A 23,138-nucleotide genomic window follows, 5' to 3' on the forward strand; every position below is an offset into this window, starting at 1 on the left:
ATAATAAAATAAAATATTCCTTTGGGGTAATTCTACACGTACGTGTATTTTCATAATTTTATGTCTTGTCCCCCAATTATTATGATTTTTTTTTCGCTCAATGAATTGGGAATAGGGCTGCAGCAGCTTCCCCCCCCCCCACCCGGTGGACCTTGACTATATCCTCCGGATTCACTCTCGTAAAGAAAAAAAATATTTTTTAATGGTAGATAGTAGGGAATTCCCAATTTCTCACCCCTCTCCCTCCAAATACATGCACATTTTATTGTCATATCGAATACCTATGCTCACTGCCAAACGGAAACCTTACTTCTACATTTGATGAAAAATTAGCGTCTGAATATTTTTCCCATCTTTTTCTTTATATATGAACTGAAAAAAATTACGTATATGTTCAAAAATTTCGATGGTGCGGTTGAACCACGTTACTCCGCTGTGGACACTCTTGACAGCCTGTGCGCGGGTGTTCAACGGGAAATCCTTGTAAAAGGTAAAGGTAAAGTGCTCCCCTGTGCATAGCACCATGCCATGAAGGCATATAGGGGGTGTGATTGTAACGCCCCACACTTTCTTGATCCGGTCGTGAGTGGGGGTGATGTGATCAGCATCACGCCCCTGACCGCCTTTACCCCCCAGGGTTTCCCTCAGGTACCCATGTTATTCGACGCTGGGTGGGCGCCGGGGCCGCTTCCATCCCGGATTTGAACCGGCCGGGGATCGAACCCGGGACCTTTAGCATGGTAGTCAGACGCGTTACCGACTGAGGCACCGCGGCCACCTTGTACTACTAACAAATATAATAAATATATTGTGAACAATGCATTTTTGCTTGTTGTAACACTGACGTCTTAACACAGCAGAAACTTTCTTCTCTGTCAATTGTGGAAATCGAGTATTAAATGTTCATGTAGTTGGCAACATGTAATTCGTGGGAGGTAAGGCGGGTTTTTTAAACCGCCAAATATTTTGCGCGCACTATTGAGTCCATTGCTTCGGTGAGAGGGCAGTCGTGCCGTGTGTGTGATAGGTGAAGTTGCAAACATGAGACAAAATAATAAACGGAACTTCAAGGTAATGAAGCCTATTTCAGTGCGATTCAAAGAAGATGGTGTTATTTACAAATGTACTGCAGCGAGAGTTAAGATGAAGAATAAGAAGTTGTCTGTTGGTGAAGTGCATGATGTTCGCTGGATCGACGGACAGTTCTATAAAGCTACAATTTTGGAGATAGGTAAGTGTCTTGTTCTTTTCACTGTTTTTATATTAATTCTTTAATTTTTAGCAATAATAACACATAACACGAGCATATCTGGGTTAATATAATTATAATTTTCAGTGGGTCAGAACTTATGACTATTTGCAGTTGCGCCTTATAACTATTTACAGAAAAAAAACTTGTTTGGAATCAAGTTGTCATCCTTGAATAGCATTTGTTCGACTGGGCCTAGGTTATTTTATTAATCAAGTTGACATATGACTGTCGTTTTATTGCAGAGGCTATGGAAATAGCGAGTGGTGTTGCACCCAGAGAAGGAATTTCGTTTAGTTCCCTGACAATTGGGGTCGAAACGTGACCAGGATGAGAATAATACAAAATTGTGTATGCGGGAGGCAAGGGGGGTGGGGGGGGGCAACTACTGGTCAAAGTTAAAGGTTATGCTGATTATATTCATACTTTTAAAGCGTTAAAAATCCTAGGCATAGATTTACCTCTGTTAGGTTAAATTATAACCCGTGAAGAAATGTGGCTGATAAGGCAGGTACAAACTGCAGTTTGTTAACGTAAAGGCTGAGGGAGTTCATGTGATTTTGGCTGATTAAAATAAAAGAAGGGAAATGTTTGAAACGTTTTAATAGTATTGTAAAAAGTAGCCCTTTTCAAAATTACATTACGAATTTTCTTAAGCACGCTTACAAACTCGGCACATAGAGTGCGAAAGGTTGTCACAAATTATTAAAAATATTTGCTTTCAATTTAGAATCTCGACGTTGAAACCCTGTTGACAGGTATATTGGAATATTTTCTTCCACTAGATAGAAAGGCAATTCTATTTTTTGGATACGTAATTTTAAGGAATTGGGTCCATATTGGAGTTTCTCATTGGGAAAATTGATTAACGAACGTTTAACCGAATACATGGGTAGAAGAGTATCATGTTTTCCAGTAGACGTTGCTCTTCCTTTGTGAAACAGAGTTTAGAAAAATAAAGCTGTTTTGTGATGAAATGCAAGTGCTTGTAACCCTGAAGGGACCAATCTCAAGCTGTCATAATTTTCTCGGTTATGTCTCACGTTTATAAACAACAGCTGACTGCTTGGGTATTGCTTTCATTTTTGACCTTGACAAAGACGCAACAGAAAACTCTCGATATTCCTGTCTGCGTTCTAATGCTACGCTATCCACCGAAGAATACTTCTCTAACATTTTTTTTTTTTTTAATGTTAACCGGTCATTTTTGTTTCACATGTCAAGAAATGCTCTTTTCACCTTTCATCTGCCTTGCTTGCAGTATTGTACAGTCACTAGCAAATATAAGAACAGGCGGATTGTCAAGCACTATTGTCGTTCTTTTTTCTTCTTTATAGCATGCTTTTTAACGAATGGGATTGTGCTGTTGCTGCAGCAGATATTGCATTCTGTCTATTGTTTTTTTTTTAACTTCAAATTGCGACAAATTGCTAATGAACATGATGGTTGATAATATGGGTAGTACATCCTTTGTCACAAAAGTTCCAGGACTGAGCTCGTAAAAAATAATTGATTCAACTTACGGACTAATGGTCCTAGGTCTTGTCAAATCTTGTCGGCTATCTATGCACAGCCGCTCCCGTTTCTGGAGGTCAAGGAAGCAAGCAGAGAAAGCTTCATCTGGAATGCTTCTCAGCACATCTGTCACAGCCGTTTGGATTGCTGCAATATCTTCATCTTGACGCTTCCATTTGAGCGGCGTTTTCACACTGGGAACGGGCCTCCCCGATGACGCAGTGGTAGCGTCGTCACCTTTCAATCAAAGGATCCCGGGTTCGATACCTGGTGGAGGTACATAGTGGTTCGGATTCCACTTTAAACTATAGGTCCAGTCCCGATTAGCTTAATGTGTATAAAGAGGGCTTAAAACGCCAACTTAATCAATCAATCACACGGCCAAACAAAAGAAATCACACGGCGACAGTACGGGTTAATATGGGTGATGTGGTAGAGGAGGAATACGATGATTGGCCAGATATTCCTGGACTGATAAAGCAGTATGGGCCCTGCATTGTTGCGCAATAAGAACCACTGCCCTGATGTGCACAAATCAGGCCGGATTGCTGGACGCAAAACGTTTCAGGACGTCAATATAAACGTCTTGGTTTATCTTTTGTCCTTCATGCAGATATTCATGATGCACCAAACCTTTAACATCAAAAAATGCGATAGCTTCTGTAGCTTTCTGATAATCCCACCTTCCTCCCAAACAAGTTTAACACCGTAATGGTATTTCCAAGGTTTTTTTCCATAACAAATTTCAAAACTTTCCAAAAAAGAAAATAAGATCAATAAATAGCCACTAGTTATATTTATTACTATCATCCAGAAATATGGACAATTAATTCTACATCTGAAAAGCACGCATTTGTTCATCATATTCTCTTCTTTTGACAAAATTTGCAGAATTGTTGTTCAAGGAGTTTCTATCTGAAGGTTTTTCTTTCATGTACGAAGTTCTAGAAATTTGATACAAATGAATCAATACAAATTCGGAACAAGTGAATCCATAGAGGTCGTTCTGGGCCCATTTCCAATTGGATAGATTGGAAAAATTAGACGAGATCTAAAAAGAATATAACATTAAAATGTGTTTGGATACCTGATTTAATTAACGTTTTTCAGTTATACCGTTAGGTTAACCGCGATAGTGGACGTGCGTATGATAGCCAGGGAAGAGGCAAGGTTATGTGTAGTACGTTAGTGTAATTACATACAGAGAATAAAATATAACTTGGAAAATCAGAGTTTACATCCTTGTAGTTCAGTTGTAGGAGAGTTGAAGAGGGTTGAGCAAGTGACTCAACAACGGCTGCATTTGTAGCGGCCACAGCTTTTATACTTTTCGTGAATCGCAAATTGAAAGAACGACATCAATAACTACAAGCCCTCTAAGTTACATATTCGCCTACACATCGGACAGCAAGAGTTTCGTGAATTGTTCTGCAAGTCCAATTCTAATTTTGCCAGTATCGATCAGCTTTAGTGCAGAAACTGAAGCAATTAAGAGCCAAGAAAACGACGGATCATCCGTTATTTAGTGCTACATTTAATTCAATAAATCTATTTGGAATGAGTCCTTCCAATGTCTCTAGGTTTACGTCTTGTTTACAGAAGAAATTAAAAAGAATATGAAACAGAAGTATCACACCTACGTATTTTGTTAATAGGGCTTAGTTTGTTTGTTGGAAGTACAACGGTTCAGAAAAAAAAAACAGAGGAGGATATGAAGAACAGATGCGTGTTCCACAGACGTTGAACCTATTTATATGAATGGTGAAGTTAGTACCCTCCAAATCAAAACACGTTCATGAGCTGTTGTTCAGAATCACCACAAAGCTTTAGCTTTATGTTTGAGCATGATGTAAATTGTGTAACTGAGAAAAGTGAGAGGCTTCCGTGACGTCATAATTGATAATATCTCAAGGATGTCAGCTGCTTTTGAGAAACGAAAAACTAGACCTGTTAAAAATTAACTTCGTTCTGGGACATGGGGCTGTTCGCTGCTACGGTATGGGATTAATTCCTTAAGTACCTCTAGTACAAATACTGCAATTTTGAACATTGACGATACAGTTTGAATAAAATATGCCATATAATATTTTATACTAGAAGTATGTAGTTTCTACAAATTTTGTTAGAATATTCGGAGGTTAACGTTTTTCGTATTTTGTTCTGAACCATATTTATATAATCTTATCATCACTAACTTGTTTAGAAATGTGTATTCCACTCCCTTTACGAAACCGTATTTAATTGTACGATGTTTCACTCATTTTGAACAATTTTCTCAAAACGTTTTCAGAGAGACATATCATTCCAACAGACAAAGTAACAGTAATAGGTTTAGTAGGGTGGGTGGAAAATGTTAGACAAAATAACGCGAGGATATTTCATCGGTTGCTTCTTTACATTTCTTTCTTAGGTACTCTTGTACCCCCCCCCCCCCTTCCCAGTTCTTCACACTGATTCTGAATGATTTACGGAGCATTTTTCATGTTTCCGAGAACTCTTCTTTTTCTAACATCCTTTATCTTTATACTTAATTACGTAGTTGAGCATACTTACCATCGTCCTCTGTGGCCTTTGTAGGGAGGCTATAATAGAGGCGATGTGATCACACCAGATTCCAGATTCCCCGCAGGTACCCATTAATGAGAAACTGGATGATTGATTGATTGAGTTGGTGTTTTAAGTCCACTTTGTGCACAGTAAGGCTAATCGGGACTGGACCTACAGTTTAAAGTGGGATCCGAACCACTATGTGCCTCGACCGGGAATCGAACCCGAGACCCCTTGGAGAAACTGGATGAGTCCCAGAGCCACTCGTGCTGGGAGTTAGCTAGAAAATTCGCATCTGAAATCACCCATGCTGGGAATAAATCCCGGCTTTCCTACGTGGCAGCCAGACACCCTTCCGACTGAGCCACCGAGTCGAATTTGCAAGAAAGAACAGAAGTTAATAATAAAGCAAGCACTGCAAAAATAATAGTATTTTCGGTCATTTACAATATATTGCCATTCAGACCTCCATACAAATACGTTAAACTGTGATTTTACTTGTACAGGAGCATAAAATCAACAACGACGCCAGGGAAAAGTGACAAGAGAAGCAGCAGGCGCAAAGACGGAGGGGGGTTACGCTTGAAATTGCATTTTATATACTTCTAAATATCACTTGTATTAAGGTTAAAAATTCACTTTGGAAATATGAAAACCCCAAAGAAAATTGGGTTTTCTACTGAGGGGCTCCACCCACAGCTTTTTTCCAGGCGCCGTCACTGCATAAAGCAAATTTTACACTTTAAAGCAGTGCTTTATTTTGAGTACTAATCAGTGAAGCTGAGGAGAAGTTTCCCACTGCGTATTCTTCCGCCTGCCTGTCTGCCAGTCCGTGTCAACTAGCCGTATCTCAGAAATTACCAGAGCTCCAAATACGAAACTTGATAGGTTGATAAACCTAAGAAATACCAGCAAAAAGCATCATAGATCATCTCGATCCGAGCACCGTCTTTCCGTGAGGGACAATCGAAGTCACGTTACGTGCCGATATCTCAGAAACTGTTAATGCTACGTAATAAAATGTAATAGATCATCTCGATATAAGTTATCTGAATCGACATATCCGTCTGTCTGTGGTAGCAAATAAATCGAAAGTCAACAATCTATATATTTTTAACATTACGATATCACCGGAATTATTAGAGCTAGAAATTTGAAACTTGGTAAAAACTGAAACATCTTGGAAATACGCACCTGATGTAGTATATACGTTCTCGATTGGGCTATCCATTTGATTTTTGTAGTCAACAGTCGAAACCGATTGATAAATATATGGTAGTCAGAAAAATTATTGGAAATGAAAATAGAATTTGATGCACTGGCAGACCTACTCAATACTACTCTGAAGTGACATAAATAATATGAAGGTCCACGTATATAAGGGGGAAGGGGAGGGTCAAACAATTGAAACTCAACAATCAATATATATTTGACCGTTGAGATCCTGGAATTACTGAAACATGTAATACGTGCAATTTTGTGTTTTGAAGGCCATGTTGAACAGTCACTTCTTTCGTGAAAATGTTCTCTATTGATCCGCCCATTATCCGTTCTATTTAACAATCAAACTAACCGATATCTCTTTATTAGAGATACAAATAGAGTAGTCTGACTGTTTATAAGTTTAACCGTGGATATAACATGTTCTGATTAGTACCCATTAAGCACATCACGGTAAGATTGTGAATGCTGCTCCAACTTGATTTAAGTATTTAACAAAGTTCTCTTCGGAAAGGAAATCTGATAAAATTGGGGAATATAACCCTCCCGGTATCCCTCTCTGGTTACGCTTGTTTTCTATTTTACATAATATATAATGTTATACAATATCGCATAGAAATATTAATTACGAAGAGAAAGACGTAGTCATTTCTCAAGAAATGTTGATTTCATTAGTTTCTAAGGTGAACAAATTGTTAATATTTTTACAGGACCATCTCTGGATGACGGTGAAGAAGAAGACTCTGCCAGCAGACAGCATGCTCAAGTGACATTGGAAAGTACTGTGAAGCAAACATCTAAGAAGAGAAAATTCGAAAACATACAAATGTCACAGACAGTGAACAATTCTCCTGTAGAAGAGAGAACTGAAATATCTAGTACTGAACATGTAGTAAATGGAATTGAAAATTCTTACCAACAAAGGCAATCTTGTAAAGCAACTGCGTGTGATGAGGTGAAACGTCCGAATTATCAACCGGATTTGACAGAGATAAGCAAAGCAAAACATTTAGATAATAACCACAGAGTGGAAAATGCAATTATTTCATGTTCAAGGGAAACTGAGTGGCGTGAATGTCAAACAGACGTATATACATCCAATGCAAACAACGTACCATCTGTGAATGAAGATAAAGAAGAAGAATGGATCAACAGAAATGCTCAAGAGGCATTACAAACGTCTAAGAAGAGAAAATTGGAAGATATGCAATTGCCACATGTGGAGACAGTGAACAATTCTCCTTTACAAGATAAAACTGAAATATCTAGTACTGAACATGAAAATTCCTACCAACAAAGGCAATCTTGTAAAGCAACTGCGTGTGATGGGGTAAAACGTCCGAATTATCAACCGGATTTGACAGAGAAAAGCAAAGTAACACATTTAGCTAATAACCACAGAGTGGAAAATGCAATTATTTTATGTTCAAGGGAAACTGAGTGGTGTGAATGGCAAGAAAATATAAAGGTATCAAATTCTAACAGTATACCTATTGCAAATAATCAGTTTGAAATGGAAGACTACTCAAAGTGTTCTGATAGAAACAAAGAATATGCAAAGAAAAATATAATTGGAAACATTTCATCAAGAATAGAGAAGGATAAAACAAGGATGGTAGAAAGAATGCAACAAAATCGCAAAACAAGTAAAATTCAACAAATAAATAGATCTTTGAGACAAAAACATTTATCGTCGTCCGTGGGAAAATTTAAGAAGAGCAGTACTAATAAACACAACGGAAAAAAGGTAGAAGTGTGTACAACAATCAAGCAAAGGTCAGGCAAATCAGAGAGACTTAATTTTAATGATCAGAAATCTACATGCAGAGAGACAGCTCCATCCTTTCCAAAATTATCGGAATTTAGAAAAACAGCTATATATAAGAAAGGAAACATGGTGGTGGATGTGATTTCTGTGGAAAATACAACAACAAACGAAGCTGGGTCATCCCTTCATGATGACTTACAATTGCAAGGAAGAGAACATGTTCAATCAACCAATCGTGTCTTGGAAAGTAACGAGGTCGAGGAAGATTCTTCAATAGACTTAACTCCTTCAGAATCTGAATATCTTCCAGACACAGATAATTCTGATACTGAAATTGAAAATTGTCTTGAATCAACTAAGAAAAATAAAGCCTTGGCGTCAGTTAATTCTGATAAGGAGAGTAAAAAGTGTAGTTATAGCGATACTTGTAATAGATCAAAGAGGATTAATGAAGAAGACACTTTGTCTTCCAGTAGTGACACGTTGGAAGTAGATATTACGAGAAAGAATGGAACTAAAAGAATATTTAATAAGAGACAACATTGTTTTTACTGTGGAGATACAATGATAAAACTTTCACGGCACCTACACAGAAAGCACATAGATGAATTAGACGTCAAGGCAGCTTTTGCATTTCCTAAGAACTCAAAGGAACGAAAGGAAGCCTTAACATTACTTAGGAACCGTGGAAATTATACTCACAATGTTGAAGTTGTGAAAAATAAGAAAGGAAAACTCATTGTTAATAGAAGGCCATATATCCAATTAGCAACACCAGAATATTTGCCATGCGAATATTGCTTCACATTGCTTGTAAAATCTAATATCTGGAGACACAAGAAAATTTGTAAATTTGCTCCGAAAAATGGACCACCTTCCAAGTATCGCCACCAAGCACGCGCTTCGCTACTGATGCCCATTTCATCAGTAGCCACTGAAGGTCTGAAGGAGAATGTTCTTGGTAGGATGGTTCAGGACAGAGTATCTCTAGTGGTTCGAAATGATGAATTGATTCTCAAATTAGGAAGCCGACTGCACAATATCCATGGTCACCTAAAACATATGCACAGTACCATCAGTAGCAAAATGAGAGAACTCGGAAGGTTTTTGATAGAAATTAGAAAACTTGACAATACAATAATCACACTACGAGACTGTATTTCACCTGCAAAATTTAAAAGTGTGATTCAAGCTGTACGTATTCTTTGTGGTTTCCAGGGAGAATCTAATACATATAAAGCTCCCTCCTTAGCACTGAAAATTGGCAATTCCCTATCTGAGACGGCAAAGATAATGAAGGCCGACGCTATAATAACTCATGATATACAAATGAAGGAGAATGCAGATGATTTCCTTCATTTGATGACATCTGAATGGAATGTTGAAATTTCAAGGAATGCCTTGAAAACTTTGGAGGAAAAGAAATGGAATACGGATGTTTTGCTGCCACTAAGAGACGATCTGCTAAAACTACAGTCGTATCTTAAGAAGGCCAAACAGGACCTCACACAGAAGATGAAAGACAATCCCGATGAATATACATGGACTTCGCTCTGTCAGGTTGTGTTAACGTACCTCATATTATTCAATCGGAGAAGAGTTGGTGAAGTTCAAAGACTGTTAACAGAAACTTACACTAAGCACAGGGTAAATAATAAATTTAATGAAGATGTATTCAACAGCTTAACTGATCTGGAAAAGAAATTGTGTCAGTCTTTAATAAGAATAGAAATACGTGGGAAGAGAGGCCGAGGCGTTCCTTTATTTCTAACACCTGGCATTGACGAATGCATGCAAATATTAATCCATACTAGAACAGTTGGAAACATCCGTGAAAGTAATCCGTATTTCTTTGCCATTCCTTCAACCCAAGATAGTTGTGTGAGGGCACACGATTGCCTAAGAAAGTTTTCTCAGGAATGTGGAGCAAAGAACCCAGCTGCATTAAGATCTACACGTTTAAGGAAACATATTGCAACCATGTCCCAATTGCTTAATCTGAAGGACTGTGAACTGGACCAAATCGCGAGACATATGGGACACGATATTCAGATCCACAGAGAATATTACAGATTGCCAGAGTCAACCGTGCAGCTCGCCAGTGTCAGCAAATTACTCCTTACATTGGATCAGAGAGGAGGACTAGAAGAGTGCAGGGGCAAATCACTGAGCGAGCTTGATGTTCAACTCCCAGGTATGAATACCACATTTATAATATATTTCACTTATGTTATATTTGTAGCATGGACTAAGTTTCCACTCGCAATATACTCACAATTCCATATTATTTTACTATCATCGTACCTTCAACAACATAAAACTTATGCATGCCTTTAAGTTCTAGATGCTAATTTTGGTTATTTTACTACACTTTGCAGCCACTTGGGGTAATCGCGATGATAAAGGAATGAAATAGATGACGGGACAAACACACACTCATGTATTGACCAGGATTTGAATCTGGAACCCCTTACGTCATAGCGCGATATGTACACCATTTCGCCACGGGCGCGGAACATGTTAGATGATGTCACATTCATTGATTACATTGATTCAGTCAGGTTTGGCAACGATAAAAAGAACGAATGACTATAGCCACTATTCTTAAAAAGAACTATTTCTATTCTTACGTTACACGAATGTAATTCCAAGAACACATGTTTGAAAACCTGAGTGTTGATCATACGTATTCCTTTCCTTTGTTACAATCAATAGGTAACACTTTGAGAGCCTTGCCCAACTCACCGACTGCTGTTCATACTTCCACTTGCTCTCAGCAGAGGTGGGAGTCACGTGTGGTCAGTACGACGAACCCCCCAGCCTGTGCAGGCTTCCGTGATCGGATTAGGCTACTCATCCATAGTTCGCCTGTTTGACACCGGTCTCATTCTGTTAATGACTCTGTTTCACAATATTAATTGAAAGTTATTGTTATTTTCAGACTTCGAGGGGGGAGGTTATCATCTTTGTAGCATAATTTACTTAAAATGAAAATCGAGACCAACTTTTATTTATAATATATACATACAAAATATCAAGTAATTATACGTTGAATGCAGGGATATCAAATATGTAAATGATTTTCGTTTTTACAAATAATCGTTACTTTATACAATGATCAGAGTACCATTTCTCAAAATTCTTATTCTGTATCAGACATATATATACATGCACATGCACACACTCCCATAATTTTGGTTTGCAAGTCATTGGTAAAAATTTAGATTATTTTTAGGCAATATATCTAATAATTTCAAATTCATCTTTTCCTTTGAATCTTCTAAATCACGCGACAGTGTTCCATTTTCGGATGATTAGGAAACCTCGATTCATGTACTCTTCAATGAATATTTCCTTTCATATAGTGTAGAAAGATTTACAATTTTCCAAATTACCACATAAATTTATAAACCCATGGAATGGGTATATTTAGGGCTGGTTTTTTTGTATTATTTTTTCAAGAATTTCGTGAAAAATATATGAAATATCGTGTTTATAGTTAAAAATATGGCAGTAATTTCGTGAAAATTTCGTGGTAATTTTTAATGCCATGCACTTATACATAATGTTACTAAATCAATGAATTATTAATTTATACAAGGCTTAATGTTTGCAACATTTATGGGAAAATAAGCTTAAAAATAGTAAATAATAAATTTCACCTTCTGAAAATCAGCCTTACTCAGTTATATTTATATTTTAGAAAAAGTGGAATGTACAAAACAATCTGTCTCTCATTTACTTTCATTCATAAAACAACATAAAAAATAATAAACTTTCAGGTTACTGTGCCTTTCCAAATGATTTCTCATTCCTTTGCAGCCAACATCTTCAAATCGAATATATTTCTTAAAAAGAAATTTGTAAAAAATGCCATTTTTTCGTTTTTATCGTAAAAATGAAAATGTTCGCAGAAACGGTAAATTTTCGCTAAAATTCGCGACAAAATTACAGCCGTGAATCAGTCACATTTGTTATAAATCGTGCATATACTACTTGCTGCGTCTCTCCGTTACATTTCGGGTTTATCGCTAATAACAAAAAAAAAAAAAAACCCTGGGCGTATTGTTATTTTTGGAGCAGGAATACATGTGTTGAAATTTCAATGAAATTATGTTTATAATTTATAGTCATTCATTACGCTGACGTTGATTTTATATCATACACGTCCCGTCCTATGGTATCTTAAATTCAATTTTCAGTTAGAAAATTGTTACCTTTCTTACATGTACACAATTAATAAAAATCACTTTTCATTTGACAGATATGGTCAGCAATGAAAGATTTGAGGAACTACAAGGCAATATTTGCAATAGCGTTGAAGAACGTTTATCTGAAACAAGTGAGGAACATACAGATATGCATACATTTGCTGAAAGTCATCCTGAAATAGAAAACATTTTTAAAAAGAAGAGAAAGCCATCTAAAAAGAAGTGGTGGTCAAGAGAGGAAGTAGAAGTAGTGTCGAACTTTTTCAAGAGGCATTTAGTTAGGGAAATAATTCCCAAGAAGGATGAGTGTGAGAGGTGTATTCAAGAAAGTAATGGGATCCTAAAAGATAGAGAATGGAAGGGTGTCAAGTATTTTATTTATTCCAGAATAACTCAGAACAAGAAATTTAAACTCAAACAATTCTCAAGTAAATCTGAATTTGAAAGAAACTAGAAAGTATTTTCATGTTTTATTAAAAGAATCAGTTAACAATGAATCTCTCATGTGATTGATGCATTTTATACACAAGTTTAAGGAATAAATTGAGAGTAAATATAATGTTTATATTGTCCGACGCATAGTCAGAAAGAGAATAACATAATGCTCAATTGCACAGTTTTCTAAAATTATAGAAAGAAAAATTATTTTAAAATAGCAAATAATTAATGGTTGTTTTTGTAGAGTGTGAACAACTACTTCTGATCTTTGTTAGAATTGTGATAAGAAAAAAAATATTTGCAGTCACCAAATTTTTATTTCGTTAATTTTAATATTTATTGTCACAAATATCACGTGCTTGAATGCAAACGTTCATACATGGTTGCAGTTGCAATTGTAGAAAATTGCTAAATATTGACAAGCAACACCAACTGCAGTGAATGGAGGAGTTAAGAACTCTTGCAGAAGAAATAAAAACTATTAGAGTTTCTCTCTCACATGAAGCTAGTGTTCTTTTTGCATTAAATTGAGAACTTTCTATACGCACAAGCGATATTTCTATAGGAGTGTAATATTAAATTATTAAAACAAATGTTTAAATTCTTTTTTATGTCCATAGTTCATTAATCTTCAATCCAACATGAAACTGTAAATTAATATCATATGGCAGAGAATTTTGTGTAAACACATAGAAGAATATCTTGTGTTGCTATGATAAATAAGTGTGCATTTTGGTACAATAAGATTCACCATTCTGCGCCATAAAAAGTAAAAAATACTCCTCATTGTAGCTTTTGTTAGGAATAATTTATTCCTAATTTGTTTGCAATTAGTTATTTCTATAATGTGTGTAAAAAAACTTGCTTTGAGTAAAGCGTTTCTAAAGCAAATATTCATAGCTACATGTATTCATATAACTTAGTATTTTTTAAATGTTAATTCATCAGATATTTCTAAATATAATAAAAGCCTGCCTATTAATAATGTTTTCCCTTTCAAATTTGAGATGTAAGGTACGTAATGTTAAGTAATTCACTAGAAGTGAAGAGGGAATTACAATATTACTATATCCTATTAGTCAACCAATGCAATAGAGCGCTCTATAGTCCGATATTAATAGTTAAACGCAGCATGGGGTTCTACGCGAATGTCACAGTCACAGATTTTCTTTAATTTTAACTTATGTTTTGGGACAATAAGTATTTACCTTCAAAATGTGAGTCTTGATGTTGTGAAATAAGAATAATCACGAACTGCTACAACATCTAAAAACCTCGTGGTAATAATTAGTTTTCAATTGCTTAGTTTATGTAAGTGTGTTTACAAAATGTCTTACTCCAAATACAGAATTTATTGGGGCAAATATTCATTCATCCGTTCACATAATTTTGTAACTTTTTATATTGTGTTCGCAAGGTGATTTTTTAAAAATATAAACGTGTATGTTACTTAAAAGTGTCATAGTCTACCTACATCTGATCTTGTCATACAATGTTTACATAATATCTCTACTTTGAATGATGATAGAAGTTACTAGAAATTGATACGTGTGTATCGGAAGTGTCGATTTTAGAAAATATACAGGGTGGCTCAAAAAGTCATTTAACACTCCCGGTACAAGGCCACTGTAGCGCGCAACTTGGAAATGGTGATGACCAATCGTTATCAGGCCAAGGGGGAACCACATTGACGCTACCCACGTGGTCGGCGGCCATTTTGATGTCTTCCATCTTGAATTCAACTTCAGAATTTTAAATGGGAAGGGGGTGATATGATATATCAAAGCAGGCTAGAATTTCACGAGAAATGCAATGGTGAAGGTTTTTTCGATGTATCTTTAACCAGTAAAAAGTTATGACTGAATTCTTGTACCAATTTACTCCTTTTCGAGGTGTTAGAAAAATGCCTTAAAATTTGTTTATAATGCATCAAGATCAAAGTGATGTCTAGGGAGAAAAGTTCACATGCCATTGCACAAGATTTTAATCGGATACATCCACATAGAGCTGCGTATTATGAATGGTTGTCGCGAACAATTTACAGTGTGACGCTTCCATTAAATGAAAAGTCCTTCACAGTGACAAGGCTAATGTTTATGATCATAAGGAAGTTCATAAACTGAATATTCGACCCTTGTCATCTGATAACTAACGTTGGACAGAAACTGCTTCACAACGTTCCCATAGTGTTCTGGTGTTCCTCGCTATTGAAAAAAAACCCTGTAAAAAGTACCTTCTTCCATAAGCAAGGATGAAAAAACCTGTTTATTTAACAATTCCAAGTAGCCCTAAGCACTTAAGGTTCCGTTGATAGAAAATTGACTAACCAGTCGTGTTCCACACAGCACGGCACACCATTAACTTACCAGCACTAACCATTCAGCTTTGATCTGTCGAAAATGGGTTATCAGATAAAAAAGCATCGAATATTCTGTTTATGAACTTCCTTATGAACATAAACATTAGCCTTGTCACTGTGAAGGACTTTTCATTTAATGGAAGCGTCACACTGTAATTCTTCGCGACAACCATTCATAATGCACAGCTCATCATGGATGTATCCGATTAAAATCTTGTGCAGTGGCATGCGAACTTCTCTCCCTAGACGTCTCTTTGATCTCGATGCATTACCGATGAGCTAAACAAATTTTAAGGCATTTTTCTAACACCTCGAAAAGGAGTAAATTGGTACCAAAATTCAGTCATAACTTTTTACTTGTTAAAGATCCATAAAAAAAAAACCTCCACCATTGCATTTCTCGTGAAATTCTAGCCTGATTTGATATATCATATCACCCCCTTCCCATTTAAAATTCTGAAGTTGAATTCAAGATGTCGAACATCAAGATGGCCGCCGACCATGCGGGTGGTGTCAATGTGGTACCCTCTTGGCTTGATAACGATTGGTCATCACCATTTTCATGTTGCGCGCTGCAGTGGCTTTGTACCGAGGGTGTTAAGTGACTTTTTGAGACACCCTGTATATGATTCGTAGTGATATTGAAAAGATGTAATATTACATAAAGAAACTAGCAATATTGTATAATTTGTTGAAAGGTACAATTTCAAAATGAAAGGTAGACATTATTCTGTATTTGCTCTATGTATATGCCATATATGTATAACATTCAATCACTTAAATAAGTGTTTATTGTGCATTCTGATATTAATAGTTTAACAATGTTCTACATAATATGTAAATTAACTTCAGAGCTAGCATTAAAAAAATCCTATGGAATATACACGGAATTAAATTCCTTAAGGAAATTATGGGTTTTATTGCACAATGGATATCACTATACCTTGCTTTAACAATTTGTGAAACCTTTGAAGTAGAGTAGTGCTGGAAGAGGGTTTCTCTCGAGCGCCAAATAGTTCGTACGGACGACGCTGGATAGCGTACGGAATTGAGATCAGCTTCGCTCGAGCTAATAACTCTAAAAACGAGTGATATAACCATATATTTGTAGTAGTGGACCCTTAAATATGCATCGTAAGGTGAGAGACGCATTGAAATTGAAACGTAAGTAAACATTGTAATTATCTCCTTGATAAAATGTATATGGTATTTGAAAATGAAACATATGGTTATGGGCTGAAACTGAAAGCACAGTTATTTTACATACATGTGTCTACGTTTATTGTCAGATTAAAATGTTATTCCATTGTAAACACTCGAGCGTGGGAGCCTCGAACAAGTACGAGCGAGAGAAAGTAGTTCCCACAGTACTCTACACTCGACCCTGCAGTATGGCTGTGGGATTTGTTGAACTTAAAGATGTCCAAAATACCAACCAACATGACGTATTATTGCATTTTAGTTTGGACATAGAAACTATGTAAGATAGAAAAATCGCAATGCCTACCTAATAGAAGTATGTAGCAGCATACAGCGTAAAGGATGTCGATATCCATTTGTGTATTAGTATCAAACAATCCATGGGCAACCATTGAAATCTCATTAATTTTTGATATCTTTGATAATTTTTTATCTCACATTTGAAGACACAGATTGAGCGAGACATAAAATATGTTATAATACCATATCATGTAATACAACTTTCAGTACACAAAATGTTATATTTGAATGTCCAACAGTTTCCGATCAAATAGAAGGAATTTATTGTTTGGATAATTGACTAACGGAAGGAACCAAAAGAGAACATTTTGACGAGAGAAATTTATGTTCAACGCGTCCTCTCGCACACCAAATTACACGTTTTGGGACTTTATTGAATTCCAATACACAAAAGATTAAACATCTTTCGTTTTGTCGATTCTAATAGAGAAGAGGACACATAGAATGAAGTCCCTACAGACCTACTTCTCGATAACACCAATGCTACCTTCTATTCACAAAATTAATCAGGTGAAATTCATGATATTGATATGTTGTTTTTTAAGTCCACTTTATGCACAGTAAGGCTAATCGGGACTGGACGTACAGTTTAAAGTGGGATCCGAACCACTTGTGCCTCCACCGGGTATCGAACCCGGGACCCCTTGATTACAAGGCGACGACGATACCACTGCACCATGGGGAGGCCCTGTGAAATTCATGAGAATGTTAGAAAGTTGCCGCATTGATTGATTGATTGATTTGCTTTATTTTACTTCGCTTTTTGTGCCACTGTTAGCTCATTTGCAAAGATGGGAATGAGTGATGATATGATGAAATGGATGAATGGACACTCACAAACATTCATGTCCAGGCCCGGAATTCGAAACCCGCGACCCATGGCGTCGTAGCGCGATGTGCTAACCACTCCGCCACTGGGGTCGGCTAATTGAATAAAAGTAATGGCATCTGTATGATAGTATAATAGCTGCGGTTGCTAAGCTAGCGTCTCATTACTATGCGAGAGACTCGGTCCGATCTCCGGCGGGGAAACCGGGATTTTATCCACCTGTTCAAGCGGCTCCGGCACACACCCAGCGTCGTATAAAGTGGGTATCTGTAGGAAACTCTGTGGAGTAAAGGCGGATAGGGGTGTGGTGCTGATCACATCAGCCCCACCTTCGGCCATGATCAAGAAAGTGTGGGGTCCTAACTCCACACCCTGTATACGCCTTCATGGCGTTGTGCAAAGCACAGGGGAACACTTTATATTTTGTGTTAGTAATAAAACGAAGGTTGGGGGGATGTTTTAAGACAGGGGGTAAAGAGTGGAATTTTATACAGGGGGGAAAAAGAGTGGAATTTTATGAAGGTTTTTAAATGAGTTTCGGAGTGTGCGAATTAACGGGGGTGGTGAGGATGCCGGGGATTTCTCCGCCGCAATAAATTTTATACCCTGCAAAAGAAAGTTGTTATTATCCATGCCAGGGTGTTTTTTATCCTTCTAAATGAAAATGGAATTGAAAGAATATATGTAGTATTCCTTGTCCAATATATAACGTTATATAGCCCCAATCCCACTGACTCACTGACATAAATGTTCTCCATGAAGGAAGCCCCGGAGGCAAAAAATGCCCGATTACGACCACCCATGAAATCGTCCCAAAAGGCCGAGAAAATTAAGAAATCGCTCAATCGGCCCTTCCTTAAGGGTGAAAATGCCCTTTTTTCACGTCCTTAGCAACCGTTGCCACGGGCATTTTTTGCAGCACACATTGTTTCCTTCAATTCTTAATTGTCGAGATACATTATATTTCTCACAGATCTACAACACACAGATGAATCAACTCCTGGCTTTGAAAAAGTGGCTCAAACAAGGTTGGCGTCTACACAAGAAGAAGTTTCAGCCCAGACACAATTACGTATGCATTGTTATACTCAATGCGAGAATATCTACATCGCGCTTGTTTTAACTAAATGTTTAGGAGTATAATAACACAATACTTTATAGTTTGCCGTGCCTGATGTTGTCCAAGGAAACGGTCGTTGTTAGAGAACTTAAAAGAAAGTTTATTTTTACTCCAAAAACTACTGTAAGGGAATTATGCTAGACTTTTCAAATTTCAAAATACGAGCGTCAGAATTTATTACAGATGCAAGGTAGGAATTTGAGGGGAATGAAGGAAAACAATTATTATCCAATTACCTTTAAAAATGTGAAAATGACAAAAGACGTAAATATTGCATTTTCAATTTAGTGTCGCTAATGAATTCGTTTATGCAAAACATCCAACTAATTATCTTGAAACGGCTATTACTTACTCATTTTATTATTAAGAAATTAAACAATACAATTTTGAATATTTGTACCTTATTAGAGCCCATACACACATAAAGTTACTTTCTAAACTTTTCAAATTAGCGAACATATACACTTGTTCCCTTCATCCAATACAACATGCAGACATTTTGCCCCATCTACTAGCATAATAAGATTACGCCCACAACGTGGCCGAAGGTCACGCATGTGAGCGTACAAGACGTGGCCAAAGGCCACGTCGAAAGTACTCTAGTCTTAGCTATATAACAGACACGATTGAAAAATCATTTGTCCATTAATGGTCCAGTCATAAGATTTTTCTGGCCAAAAGTATGTAGCTTTGTGGATTAAGGAAGGACACCATTCTGAAACTGACAACCTCACCGTGCCGAGACAACAGAAGGCTGTTTTCCACTCAAGTTTTCATGGCATAGTCCTGATATTTTACACGTATTAAAGTGTTCACAAGAAACTTGTAGGTAGGTAAGACTGGCATTAAGTATGAACTTGGCATTATAAATTTGGTCACGTTTTCGGTGTTACTAATTCGATAGCTTTCTTCGTGTATGAGTTTGGGTTTACTTAGAATCAGGAGCGCTGCCAGGATCCACTGCAGCACCCTTGTTCAAAACCCATGATGAAAACCCATGATGAACCATTGCCTCCCCGATGGCGCAGTGGTAGCGTCCTCTCCTTGTAATCGATACCCGGTGGAGGCACAAGTGGTTCGGATCCCACTTTAAACTGTAGGTCCAGTCCCAATTAGCCTTACTGTGCATAAAGTGGACTTAAAACAACAAATCAACCAACCAACCATGATGAACCGAACTCTTATTGTTACGAATACGAACCCATATATTACATTATTACTTGTTAAACCATGTCATATTCAGCGTAGAACACTTTCGAAGTGAGACATACAACAGGTAAGCAAGCCATTAATCCTAATGTGACATTAAAGCCACATTTACTTTAGTGTTGGCAGCGGTCTCTACAAAGATCAGCAACTGTTGTGCTTCTTTCGTCATTATTGTTTTAAGAATTGTTTCCACTTATGTCAATTCAGCTTCTGGCCCTTGTGTGTTTTTCATAATTAATTAACTACTACAGCTTATCATTATTTTGAAATTCGAACAAAGTGAGGTAGTTATATTTTTTGTTTCGCTTACTTACCATGCGAGAGACCCGGGTTCGATCCCCGGGGAGGGAGAAACGTGATTTTTTTCCACCTGTTCAAACCGCTAATGCGCCCACCCAGCGTCGTACAAAGTGGGTACCTGGAGGAAACTCTGGAGGGTAAAGGCGGCCAGGGGTGTGATGCTGATCAGTATCACATCACCCCCACCTTCGACCGTGACCAAGAAAGTGTGGGACTCTAACCCCACACCCCCTATACGCCTTCGTGGCGTGGTGCATAGCACAGGGGTGCACTTTACATTTTTTGTTCCTTTTTTTATATCTTGAAGAATGTCGTGAGAAATGAATATTGTGCAATTTCATACCCTAAAACAATTTTCCCTCCCGTATAGAAAATGTCAAAATTCAAGGTATCACAGTTCATTTTTCGTGAAAGTGAAGCGTGGTAAGTTCGGAGTACTATATCTTTTGGAAAGCAACAACAACCTGAACTTCTATTTTGATATAGTACATACATTCAAGCGTTTTGATGGGGCATTGTTGCTTTCCATTGTTATGTGGCAACAAAGAGAGTCCAAAATACAGTTTTTGACTGATTTCGGCCCTTAATATCTTGGTTAAGCAACACTACCCAAAATTTTGTTTACTAGACATAGAAGCTTACTATTAGAACAAGATTCCTGAAATAGTAAATTACTTCGATATTGACGCTGTTAGCAGATATAACCCTTTAAATACAAAAGATTTGCAAAATCGGAAACTTTAGAATTAGAGTTATCTCAAAACAGCAAAAGGGAAGGAGAAAACTCGGTATAACATCTTGTAGCTGAATGTATGTACTAACACATGAGAATGAAAAGTCAATATGGTCTTCTCCCATTTTTGAGAAAATGTTTTTCAAAATGTTAAGAAATAAATGTCAATGTAAATTATCACACTTCCTCCCATATCGGAAAGAGGAACTGCCCTTTCTCCTCTCCCTCTTTGTTCCAAATGGAACAGTTCGTGTCTGGGACAGTTTTTCTTTCTTTGATGGGTAGCGTAGTATTAATGCCACCTCTTTCTAATCAACGGGTCCCGGATTTGATGCAAGGTGGAGGTACAAGTTGTTCGGATTCCACTTTAAAGTGCAAGTCACCAGTCTCGATAAGCCTTTATGTGCATAAAGAGGGTTTAAAAACTAAACTCTACCTAACTCTACATACAGTGGCGTACCAAGAACTCTGAAATGGGGGAGGGGGACATGTGCATTTTTTAATAGTCAGCCATCATTTTGCCACCTTTTCCTGCCTTTGACATTCTTTTTACTGGGCAAAAGGGGGCTATGATATCCTCCACCAACCATTTTTGGCACGCCACTGTATATATATTTTTTGGAATTTATGCGATAAGAGTATGTTTGTAAAAGATTCTGTATTATTGTACCAAACAAAAGAGAACTTTCTTGTAAAAGTCTGTACTTGTAACACTATACTGTGTGCGAGATTCCCAAAATAAACCAATTTCAATTCACGGAAGGCCTTGAAGCGGACCTTCGTGGCGGAGTGGTTACCACAATACGTTACGACACCAGGGGTCCCGGGCAAGAATTACGCTCTGGTCCTTGTGATGATTTATCATTGTGAGTGTATCTTCATCAATTTCATAAAATCATCACTCATACTCATTCTCGCGATTAGCCAAAAGTGGAAAAACGTTGTAAAATAGCCTATTATCAAGCAATCAATCTCAAATAGGCCTAGGAAAAACAGGGTTAGGATATTTCTATCATCTTATTGTTACTGCAAATAATGGTCATGGCCATTTTTGCAAAGAAATGTTAAACATCTGACACATATTTATATTTTCGAGTGCTTTACCTTGCAAGTATGATGGCGTACTCCAGATGTGCTTGGCTTTCTTTGGATTCTGGTGTGGACAAGCCATCAAAAAGTGATCCGTTCTCCCGTCTGACAGAATTCGATCTTGCAATCGTGTTATTTTTATTCACCATTCAACTATTGACTCACTGTGACTCTTAAATACCAGAGAACGCAGATTAACCCGGGATCCCTCGATTACAACGGGATGCACGCACTTTACACTTTAGAAATGCCAGAAAGTTAGTTAATATCTTCTAATTACTTTCACTTTCAAAACTTAAAGTTCAACTCATCTCGACTTCTGTGGTATAAAAGGCAGAGGCATTTGTGTCAAGAAGTGTAACTCAAATGGTAATGTGGGTCCGAGGGACGCCAAGACAATTTAGACTCACTGTAGCTCATTAAATTTCACTCGGGTCTGTCAGAACCCATGTTAACTTTTAAAGTCTAAGAAAACGGACTCATTTTTTGAAATAATCCGTTGTAATTACACGAGTTAAGCTTAACGCCTAATGAGAAGCTTGTAAACGGCAGCAGAACGCAACAGACGCGTTTCCGGCGTGTCAGTGGGCGTGAGTCTTTAAGATAACCTGCAGACTTCTGGTACGGAAATTCCCGCTTCGGTTCCGCGTGTTTCCCTGTAGTGGGCGTTCCACCATTTGATTTCAATAGAAGCAGACAACAGAAGATCTGTTTCCGCGTCTCAGTGGACGTTAACTATATGTTTCTCCGTGACTTTCCACCGTCACTTGAGACAAACGCTTCTCATTTTCTTATCACTTTCTCCATCACTCTCTTAGTTTGCCGCCACGGTTAACCACCTGGTACACATTATCAATTTAAGTTGAATGCATTGAGCAAGGAAGAAGCAAACTGCTACATGTGAAACTTGTTTGAATTGTGTTACATCATAATTTAGCATCGACATTCACTTGTTCGAGAAGTTGTTTAATGTAAAATTGTAAGTTGAGACATCTTGGAAATAGGGTCATTAAGTTGGCTATTAAATAGTTGTTGTTATGAATCCTCATG

General features: G+C 37.3%; 1 protein-coding gene across 1 annotated transcript; it reads left to right on the top strand.

Moving 5' to 3' along the window:
* The first annotated feature begins 1,143 nt into the window (after positions 1-1,143).
* Positions 1,144-14,391, top strand: LOC146001369 (uncharacterized). The gene is made up of 3 exons (XM_083138683.1): positions 1,144-1,231; positions 7,216-10,494; positions 12,565-14,391. Exons 1-3 carry the CDS (start codon positions 1,144-1,146, stop codon positions 12,963-12,965), a joined length of 3,768 nt encoding a protein of 1,255 aa, XP_082994809.1. The 3' UTR covers positions 12,966-14,391.
* Positions 14,392-23,138: the final 8,747 nt, after the last annotated feature.

The sequence above is a fragment of the Lepisma saccharinum genome, chromosome 17, assembly GCF_977018435.1.
Source record: "Lepisma saccharinum chromosome 17, izLepSacc3.1, whole genome shotgun sequence".
Taxonomy (NCBI): Eukaryota; Metazoa; Arthropoda; class Insecta; order Zygentoma; family Lepismatidae; genus Lepisma; species Lepisma saccharinum.

Coding starts and splice junctions, on each gene's coding strand:
- LOC146001369 (XM_083138683.1), top strand. CDS start 1,144: ATGAAGAATAAGAAGTTGTCTGTTGGTGAAGTGCATGATGTTCGCTGG. Junction 1,232..7,215: donor AGCTACAATTTTGGAGATAG/GTAAGTGTCTTG, acceptor TTAGTTTCTAAG/GTGAACAAATTGTTAATATT. Junction 10,495..12,564: donor GCTTGATGTTCAACTCCCAG/GTATGAATACCA, acceptor TTCATTTGACAG/ATATGGTCAGCAATGAAAGA.